The sequence below is a fragment of the Setaria viridis genome, chromosome 1 (genome assembly GCF_005286985.2).
Source record: "Setaria viridis chromosome 1, Setaria_viridis_v4.0, whole genome shotgun sequence".
Lineage (NCBI taxonomy): Eukaryota > Viridiplantae > Streptophyta > Magnoliopsida > Poales > Poaceae > Setaria > Setaria viridis.
The window spans coordinates 20,621,057-20,631,875 of NC_048263.2; the positions used below are offsets into that span (position 1 = coordinate 20,621,057).

General features: G+C 45.4%; 2 protein-coding genes across 2 annotated transcripts; both read left to right on the top strand.

Annotated features, from left to right (window-relative positions):
* Positions 1 to 515: 515 nt before the first annotated feature.
* LOC117854748 (FBD-associated F-box protein At4g10400-like) lies at positions 516 to 2,459 on the top strand. Its single transcript, XM_034736986.2, has 5 exons — positions 516 to 1,288; positions 1,340 to 1,520; positions 1,684 to 1,827; positions 1,926 to 2,354; positions 2,436 to 2,459. Exons 1-5 carry the CDS (start codon positions 516 to 518, stop codon positions 2,457 to 2,459), a joined length of 1,551 nt encoding a protein of 516 aa, XP_034592877.2.
* A 4,392-nt stretch (positions 2,460 to 6,851) lies between these two features.
* LOC117844085 (FBD-associated F-box protein At4g10400) lies at positions 6,852 to 10,059 on the top strand. Its single transcript, XM_034724861.2, has 3 exons — positions 6,852 to 8,293; positions 8,455 to 8,598; positions 8,697 to 10,059. Exons 1-3 carry the CDS (start codon positions 7,247 to 7,249, stop codon positions 9,126 to 9,128), a joined length of 1,623 nt encoding a protein of 540 aa, XP_034580752.1. The 5' UTR covers positions 6,852 to 7,246; the 3' UTR covers positions 9,129 to 10,059.
* Positions 10,060 to 10,819: the final 760 nt, after the last annotated feature.

Consider the following 10,819-nt stretch of genomic DNA (forward strand, 5'->3'; position numbering starts at 1 on the left):
TTTGTTATCAAAATCTTAAACAAAAAATATTATCTTTGATGGAAAGAGTTACAGATTATGAAAATATTTTTCATGTTTAATATATTATAATACTACTCTTATATTGTCCATCAATATACCAAGTAAGTTTCTATATGTTCCTAGTCAAAGTCAAAAGATAAAACCTATATAAATTCACACCTTGACTTTTGCAAACCAACAAAAATTAGATGATGTGGCTTGTTATTAGTAATCAGTGTAATCATTAAAATGAAAGTGAATGCACAATATATGTGCTAGGCCCGGGTTCAGACATTTGGCCCAGCAACACAATCCGACGAGGTAGGGAACAAAGCCTAGAAGGTCCACACTTCCATACTAGTTCCATTCCATGCCCCCTGGCGGCCGACCAGCTTCAAAATCACACCATTCCCCACGCCCCACTCCAGACCGCACCGATCAAAACAACGCCGCGGCGACCAAGATTCCTCCTCCGATCCCGTCGCCGGCGGCCGTGGAACGGCGGCTGCATCGCCATGGACGACATAGCTAAGATGCTGGCCCGCGGCTTGGATTTCGTTATGATGAACAGCACCATGCTCAGTTTGACGAAGAGCGCCTTCACCAACATCCCCCACCCGCCCGCCGCCACCGCCGTCCCCCTCTCCGGCGTCGTCCCGGCGAGGGCCCCCGACGGGGTCGACCGCATCAGCCGCCTCCCCGCCGGGATCCTCCGCAACATCGTCTCCCGCCTTCCCGTCAAGGACGCCGCGCGCACCACCGTCCTCTCCACGCGATGGCGCCGCGTCTGGCACACGACGCCGCTCGTCCTCGTCGACGCCCACCTCCTCCCCATCGCCTCCATCGGGACCAGCCGCAGCCGCCTGTACAGCCTCGGCGCTGACCCGCGCAACCTCACCGACGCGGTGTCCACCGTCCTCGCCGCGCACCCGGGCCCCTTCCGCTGTATCTACCTCCTTGGCACCCCGATGGAGATGCGCCGGGACGAGCTCGCGCTCTGGCTCCAGCACCTCGCCGCCAAGGCCGTCCAAAAACTCATTTTTGTGAACCGCGCAAGGACGATGAAAACCGAGGCGCATCTCCCCGCCACGCTCTTCAGGTGCACCTCCCTCACCAAACTCTACATCGGCTTCTGGTGGTTCCCAGAGACCGCCACCCTTCCTCGTGCCGTCGCGTTCCCCTACCTCCGGGAGCTCGGTCTCTTTTCCCTCGTCATGAAGGAAGAGGACCTCGCCTTCGTGCTGAACAGATGCCCCGTCCTGGAGAAGCTCGTGATTACCGGAAGCCCGTGGCCGGTTTGACTCCGTGTTCGTGGAGGAGTGCCAGGGTCTCGTGTCAGAAATCACAGTAGTGCACGCTTCACGCCTGGAGAGAGGCTCTTGCTGTGGGAAGCTCTGGGTAGCGGTGGTTTAACGGACATGTCCTTCAAGATCAAGATTGGACATGCTCCCATGCTGCGCTTCCTGGGATTCTTGGTGCCTGGAATGTACAAACTGGATATTGGGAACACGGTCATCAAGGTGAGAATCGTCATCATTTTCGTCTCCTTCTTGTGAATGTGGTTCCAATTCTGAATCCTTGTGGTTATATTGAAATGATTCTTTTGAAGAACAGTTATATGGCAATGTGTGATCTTAGTTTCTTCTTATCACTTTGTGCAACCGCAAATCGCATAAATTGCAGGCTCAGACTAAGGCAAGCCCAAACACCACTGTCCCGAGTGTCCAGATGCTGGCAGTTCAGCTCAAACTTGGAACCCGCTTTGATGCCAGGATGTTGCCGAGTTTTCTCAGATGCTTTCCCAATGTCAAGACACTCTACGTCCAGGTAATATTTAACCCCAATACTCCAATTTGTATTTGCATCAGATGAGACCGTTAATCCATGACCCATCATCTATGTGCTCTGATCGATTTAATTTGTAGTCCGAGAATGATGACTACAAGTTCTGGGGACCTCAATCATATCGACTGGCACTGGCAAATTTAATCTCAATTTCTGGAAGGAGGCAGGGGTACATTGAATGTGTTCAGCGACATATCAAGAAGGTGGTTCTCCGTGAGTTCCGTAGGACGAGAAGTGAGCTTGACTTCCTCAAGTTCATCGCTGAGCATGCACAAGTTCTTGAGAAGATGGTGCTTGTGTTGACCCATGGACATTCCCCTTCGGATCCAATAGGTACCAACCTCAGGACTAAATTGGCTTCTGCAAAATGGGCCAATGCATGCTGTGAGCTGATGATTTTTCAGACTCCATTTCATGTAGAAGCTACAGCTTGGTGCTTCCTATCAGCATTTGATCTTTCTAACCCAGATCCTTTGACGTTTCAAAATGTGTCGATGGGACATGTCAAAGTCATTAGTGCGCTGTTCCTGTATCTACATGCAAAACAGTACTGTTTTAACTTGTTGGCGATGTGTTTTTTCCTTTTGAAGATTTGTAAATCGTTCTACGCATAGATTTCAGTGACTTTAAGTGTAGAACTTATTTAACAGCATCATATGGCTTGGAGAAGGCTTATGTTGCTTATATAATATGTTTTCTGGTTCCAGTGTTTTTGTGGTATTGGACAGCTTCTGCTAAATATGTTCGTTGATTGCTGATTGGGAAAATTCAGGCTTTGCTTGCCATATACCAATTTGCATTAGTGTGTTCCTTTAAAAGAAGTATTCCATTTGGCGTCACATGTTACTTTTGCGAATTGTTGATCATTCATGATCAATTCGTCGCATACTTGCATCTAACTGTCATTGGAGTTATCTATGATCTTTCTACTTTGTTTACTGCCAGTCCTTTTTATTGTGCAATTTTTGGAAGCTGTTTTACTTAGTTCAATGTTTCTTTAACTGTGATGTTTAGAAACATCCTTTGACCACCTATGAAGATCTTGCTTGATACGGTTATTATGTTTTGGGGTCAAGTTCTACCTTTTACTTCTCTTTTAGGGAGAGAATTCCCTATATGACACTAAAAGATGTTCCCTATATGACACTAAAAGATGAGCTAATTCCCTATTTGGATCTGAAAGATGAACTTTCCCTTATTTGATAGCAACTTTCTACTTTTATGCCTTATGTGGACTGTTATAATTTTTCGACAACATGTAATGGCAAATGCTGGAAGCATGCAAACCAGATCACAAGCATATGAGATATTGTAATTCAGGAGATGATCACAAGCCGAACCAGATCAACACAACTAGCATTTGAGGTAGGTTCACATGCATAACCAAATGAACTATTCACATGCAAGCATGGAAACAACTAGGATGGAAACAAGTGCATATGTGGATATGTCCGGAACGTGTTCTTACCTTACACAAATATACCTAGGTCAGCATAGCTCCTATCTTCTAGCATGCCATTTTGTTATAGAATTTGAGTTGGTCTGTTAATGACGAGATAGGCTACAATAAGCATGAAGACACTATTAAGAACTCCAGTTTAGATTATGCCAATTGCATTGCACTTTCCAGAGAAAAACTAACCTGTTTTCCACAAATGTGAGCAATCCCAACAAATTTCTGTGTGCAGTTATCATAAACTATTAGAAGTTTAGTTTAAGCCACTTGCATTGCATTTTCCAGAGAAAACCTGAACTGTTGACATAAACTGTTTCAGATCCTTTCTTCCCACACCAAACTTGTTTTATGTATGCAGTTATCATTGGTTGTGCTATGTCAATGTCGCAATATTGCTATGATCTTGTGGTTCCAGTTTTTCTCCAAACTGAACTGCTTGTAGATCCTAATGCCTTCCTGTTAATAGAAGTAACTTATTCTGAAGTTTATTAGTCAGTTTGATTCGGTTAAGTTAATTTTAGCTTAAGTTGGTTTTTCTTCCCATATTTTCAGATTTTCACCATACCAGTTGCTAGCATTATCTTATATTTATTTTTGTTAACTGTTAAGTTGTATTGTGTTGTCTGACTCAAAGGCAAGGCCTCCACCAAAGACAGATGTCTGTAGCTATCTAAGTTTTGATATGCTACAACTACAATACAACGCATGCCACAAAATGCTTTAATGTTTTAGGAATTACCTAAAGGATTGTATAACCAGTCAACTTGACCCACAGGGGCGGATCTAGGGCCCGGGCTGCCCGGGCTGCAGCCCGGGGCGAAACCATGGAGTCCCTTTCACATATGTGTTGTTTAGCCTAATAAAATGAGGCTTAGGAGACAAGATTAGACTGTTTTAGGTGTGATTCAACAGCTCAGCCCGGGGCACAGCCCCGTTCTAGATCCGCCCCTGGATCCGCCCTTGCCTGACCACTTGGCCTGTTATCTCAGATAAGTAGGCAGCTTGGGTTCCTGGTTATGATAAGTAGGCATGTACTGTAGCTGTATTATCATGTGTTAATTCGTGCTTCCTTTAAGATGATGGAAAGGTCATCCAGCCTCTGTACATGTGCTAAATATACATGCGTGTCGTCGAGTCGTCACCAAGTTTGGCTGCAGATGGTTGTTCCTAAAGCACAAGCAAGATATTCAGCAATATGCATGAATGATTGATCCTTGCATGATAATGTGACATACGGCTATAACAGGGACATAAATATAGGAGGCTTTTAATGTAGTAGCATCAAACTGGTGCCACAATGTTTTCCCAACGATTTTTGCGGCATGCATTTATCGGTTGTGGCAGTACCGCAGTACTCAAACCAGTATTGCACAGATCTGGACGTTCTTCTGCTAGATTTTGTGGAATGTATGGTGAAGTCGTTTCTGAATCTTGCTGCAGCCTGCTGGTACCTGCATTTTGCTTGTTCTGGTGTGACAATGAGATGCCAGCTTCATACCCACGCTAAGACTGGCTCCGAGCTATTGCAGTGAAGTCATCGTGCTAAATCTTGTCGAAAATCAATTGATAGCATGCCTTAATTGATAAACTGTTCTGAATATTGGCTGCAAAAATGTGCTGAGTGAACATCACTTCACCTTATCTGTAATAAGGTCAGAGTGATTTGTTTAGGACTGAACTTTTGAAGCAGTGTGAATTGCAAAACCTTAGATCACGAAACAATTCAGTTTCCAGTTTTCACTAATCCGATTAGCAAAAGAAAGAAAAGCATTTTTATGGATGAGGCGTGGGTCCAATCGGATAGTAGTCCTGCCTTTCTTTTTTTCTCCTCTTCGTTCTTCATTGTATTCGCTAACCTCAAAAGGTCCACGTTCCTCTCAGCCACCACCATCAATCGCCTATTGAAGCTAGAGGATATCTCTGCCATCTCTGAATAAGGGGGTGTTTGGATACGAGGTGCTAAACTTTAACATTGTCACATCGGATATTCGGATGATAATTAGAAGAACTAAACATGAGCTAATTATAAAATTAATTGCAGAACCCTGTGCTAATTCGCAAGACGATTCCATTAAGCCTAATAATCCACCATTAGCAAATGGTTACTGTAGCACCACATTGTCAAATCATGGACTAATTAGGCTTAATAGATTCGTCTCGCGAATTACACTCCAACTGTGCAATTAGTTTTGTAATTAGTCTATATTTAATACTTCTAATTAGCATCCAAATATCCGATGTGACAGGTGTTAAACTTTAACAGGTTGGAGCCAAACAGACCTTAAATCACAGTCAAATTCGTGCTATTACAGGAGCTGTCCACGAAGGCACGGCAGTGCTCGGCCTCCATCCATTACCTCCCTAACTTAGATGCTTCATCATGTCTATTGGCATCATCACTTAAGTATGTGAAGATTCTAGGGACCGAGGCATATTGGAGTGTTATAAAAGAGGAATGAAAATATGAAAATATCAATCTACCTTACATGGGAATTGTACCTCTTTTATTCCCCACTTGCCATGGAATTGGGATAAACATTGCCCCAAATTGCTAAACATTGACCACTTTTGTTGCCTTAGTCGTTCTTCTTCACATCTAACGGTCATCCACTATCCAATCTCAACATCCCTTTTTCTTTTTTTCTCATTTGCATCATCCCCTCCCGCTCCTGACCACCCATAAGGTAGTGTTAACATTCATGAAGCTTATGGTCAAAGACGTTAACATGACTTGCCCAAAACCACATTGCATGGTACCCATAACATAGTGTTAATATTCAGGAGCTTATGGAGTTTGGTTTGAGGGCAAAGTTTTAAATCTCCCACTACAACTATTTGAGGTAGGGTACATCTATTTGTACTCATGTACAATTTAGCTGCTACAATCTCATTTAGCTCCGTTATTAGCTCTTTTAGAGTTCTACCGCCAAACCTCTTAGCCTGATATTTAAAACATTATTTGAGGGTTGAGACAGCTTGGACCCAGAAGGACCCACATTGGAAGAAAACATGCCGTGTAGATATAGTTTCATTCCATTTGCTCAAAATGAGCTGATGGGGTCGACCCACTTCAACCTAGACCAGAGCAAAAGAGGCCTTTTCGACCTAGCTCAAGACCGACGGGTTAAACCCGACCCAACACTCATTTAGGGTCGAGCGTGGTGCTAATTTTTGTGGCTCGAAAAAAATGGGCGGACTTGAGCTCGGCCCAAATAATTAAATCAATTACATTTGCATTAAAAAAAGATGGTGGCCCGGCCGAGCTTGAGCCCAGCCCAAATTGAGCCCAATTTTGTTGGCTTGATGGAGTTAATGGGCGGGCTTGGGTGAAGATTTTAGGTCCGAAAGAAACCAGACTTTTTGCCAGCCCTGCCCGACCTGAGGTTTGCTTATGTCTACTTCAACCCTGTGTGGCATTATCTTGAGTTTGTCCTGGGAGGAGGACAGGCGAAGACGCTGGTGTAGGCGGCATCAGGGAGGTGAGCGATAGTTGGTGCAAGCGAGCTCCGACAGAGGAAGGGATAAAGCAGGTGGTGGCGGACCAACGTAGGGGCTGCAGAGGTGGGGCTGGCTCATGGGCCCATGGAGGAGCAAACCCAGACCAAAACAGACGCTAAAATCCATTGTTATTGTGTTAGATGGCATGCTAAGCTAGAACATCATAAGCTTTTGAAAATTAATATAAAAAATCATGTAAACCTAGCTTTCAAAAATCAACCTTGATTCTTAATTAGTACGATGTGATTTATATGTTAATCAATTTAAGCATTAAAAAAATTGTATCTACAACACAATAGTATTAGGCCTTCCCCTCCCCCCGCGCCCGGCCGACCAACTTCCCACCGCACTACCGCAGACCTCACCTATCAAAACCCTCGCCGCCGCAACCACAAATTCCGCCTCCGATCTCGGTTCCGGCGGCCGTGAAGGAGCGGCCGCGTCGCCATGGAGGACATAGCTGAGATGCTGGTACGCGGCTTGGATTTCTTTATGATGGACAGCACCATGCTCAGTTTCACGAAGAGCGCCTTCACCAACCTCCCCCACCCGCCCGCCGCCACCGACGCCCCCCTCTCCGGCGCCGTCCCGGCGAGGGCCCCTGACGGAGTCGACCGGATCAGCAGCCTCCCCGCCGGGACCCTCCGCGACATCGTCTCCCGCCTCCCCGTCAAGGACGCAGCGCGCACCACCGTCCTCTCCAAGCGATGGCGCCGCGTCTGGCACACGACGCCGCTCGTCCTCGTTGACGCCCACCTCCTCCCCAGCGCCCCCATCGGGACCAGCCGCAGCCGTCCGTTCTGCCTCCGCGCCGACCCGCGCGACCTCTTCGGCGGCCCACGCGGCCTCCCCGACGCGGTGTCCACCGTCCTCGCCGCGCACCCGGGCCCCTTCCGCTGCGTCTACCTCACCGGCACCCCGATGGAGACGCACCGGGACGAGCTCGCGTTCTGGCTCCAGCACCTCGCCGCCAAGGCCGTCCAAGAACTCTTTTTTATCAACCGCGCAAGGACGATGGACAACGACGCGCATCTCCCCGCCACGCTCTTCAGGTGCACTTCCCTCACCAAACTCTACATCGGCTTCTGGTGGTTCCCGGAGACGGCCACCCTCCCTCGCACCGTCGCGTTCCCCTACCTCCGGGAGCTCGGTCTCTTTTCCCTCATCATGAAGGAAGAGGACCTCGCATTCCTGCTGAATAGATGCCCCGTCCTGGAGAAGCTCCTGATTGACGGAAGCCGGTGGCCGGTTTGCCTCCGCATTCGGAGCCACAGCCTACGGTTGGTGGAAATGTGCCAGTGTCTCGTGGCAGAAATCACATTGGCGCACGCTTCACGCCTGGAGCGGCTCTTGTTGTGGGAAGCTTGGGGTTATGGTGGTGATATCACCAACATGTCCTCCAAGATAAAGATTGGCCATGCTCCGAAACTGCGCTTCCTGGGATTTTTGGTGCCTGGAATGCACAAATTGGAGATTGGGAACACCATTATCAAGGTGGGAATCATCATCATTTTCGTTTCCTTGTGAATGTGGTTTTCATTCTGAATCCTGGTGGTTATATGGAAAAGCCTTTTCTTGTAGAACAGTTGTCTTGCAATGTTTGATCTTTGTTTCTTCTTTCCATTCCATGCAACCACAAATTGCATCAATTGCAGGCTGAGACTAAGGCAAGCCCAAACACCATTGTCCCTAGTGTCCAGATGCTGGCAGTTCAGGTCAAACTTGGAACCCGCATTGAAACCAGGATGTTGCCGAGTTTCCTCAGGTGCTTTCCCAATGTCGAGACACTCTATGTCAAGGTAAAATTTAACCTGAATACTCCAATTTGTATTTGCATCGGATGAGACTGCTAATCCATGACTCATCATCTATGTGCTCTGATTGATTTAATTTGCAGTCCGAGAATGATGACTACAAGTTCTGGGGACCTCAATCAACTGGCGCTGGCAAACTTAATCTCAAGTTCTGGAAGGAGGCAGGGTACATTGAATGTGTTCAGCGACATATCAAGAAGGTGGTTCTCCGTGAGTTCCGTGGGACGAGAAGTGAGCTTGACTTCCTCAAGTTCATCGCTGAGCATGCACAAGTTCTTGAGAAGATGGTGATTGTGTTGACCCATGGACATTCCGCTTCGGATCCAATCGCTACCAACCTGAGGACTAAAATGGCTTCTGCAAAATGGGCCAATTCATGCTGTGAGCTGATGATTTTTCAATCTCCATTTCATTCAGAAGGTACAGCTTGGTGCTACCTAGCAGCATTTGATCTTTCTAACCCAGAACCTTTTGACGTGTTGAAATGTATTGATGGGAAATGTCAAAGTCATTAGTGTGCTTGTTCCTGATCTACATGCAGTTCACTGTTTTAGATTGTTGGTGATGTGTTTTTTGATGATTTGTGAAGCGTTCTACGCCATGATTCAGTGACTTTTAAATGTCGAACTTATTTAGCAGCATCATATAGCTTGGTGAAGTTCTGTTGGTTGTGTAATCTATTTTCTGGTTCCAGTGATATGCATTTGACATCTTCTGCTAAATGTTCGCTGATTGCTGATGTAAAAAATTTATGCTTTGCTTGCCATATACCAATTAGCATTAGTGTTTGCTTTAAAATATTCCATTTGGTGTTGCATGTTATATCAATACTGGTTTAAATTGGTTTTGCTTGTTACATTCAGATTTTCACCTCCTAGTTACATTATCATGTACTAGGAAATATGCCCGTGCGTTGCACGGGAGGAAAAAAAAAATCGCACACCCTAATACACATGGCACAAAACTTGGGTTTTAAATTGATGGTGCTGTTTGTCAATTTTCAATTAGGTCTTTGCCAAATTGAATTACTAAATTATTGAATATAATTTTTTTCTCCCCGCATGGTGCATGGTCATGTCCCATGTCAAGCGAGCCTCGCTGCTCCACGGTGGCCTGCGCATGCGCTGTTGAGTCGACACGCTCACCGCACCGGGTGAATATTACCGAAGGACCCACCAGCAGTGACGGGTGGAAGACATGGGTCTAGCGGCTGTAGCGCCTGCTTGATCCACTGCCCTTGGGAGTGTTTGTTTTCGATTCTAGCTGATTCCTGCCAAAATAATCGAGCAAACTCCACCAAAATGGTCAGACGACGTCAACTATATTTGTCAATTATCAGTAAATATATGCTATATGAATATGTAAAGGAGGTTTCCAACAAGAGAACTGCACGAGAATTATGATTTAAAAGGAAAATAATTGTACATTTTCTATTTTTATAAGACACATGACTGATGCCAGTCCAATGAGAGAGAGGCAAGTAGATAATCAAATGTTCACGCGGAATTAGGTGATCACTCATGTAAAACACAAAAATCAATCATATAATCCTCAAATTCACTAATCTTCATACTTGTGATACTATATTAATTGAGTTGTATTTCTATGTGACGCTATTAGTCTATTATATATAGAGAGAAAACAAAACTTGAAAGAAAAAAAAAAGACATTAGGCATAAACTCACCACATGTAGACGAAGGGCAAATTGCTTCTTACTTGCCAGATCAGTCACTCAATCTCAACCTGCAACTCATTAAAGCTCTCCTTCTCCCTAATGTTTGCATCAACAACAGCCTTGCTTTTCAGAAGAGGCAGTTCAAAGGTGTTAATTTCCTGTAGGAAGGCTTTGTACCGTCTCTCGCAGTCACTTGTGTTATCTGCATCCTTATCAATCTCTGTGGCAACGGACATGAACTTCTTCTGAAGCTTCTTTAGTGGTGGTTCACCCCTGGTAGTAGTTGTCCTAGTCAGAAGCCTGTGCTTAATGATCGCATCGTCCTCCTGTGGTCCAAATGCAAAATGTGCAGACATTTATTCACCCCTTCCAGCAACCTTCCTCCCTTTGGCAAGCATTTCACAATGCGGGATCCAATAACTGAAACCAGCATATAGGTTGTTTTATTCACGAATCACGATATAACAAACTATATACAACTACAAATTTGAAAGCCTACATAGATACATGCATTACCCATAAAACATTTG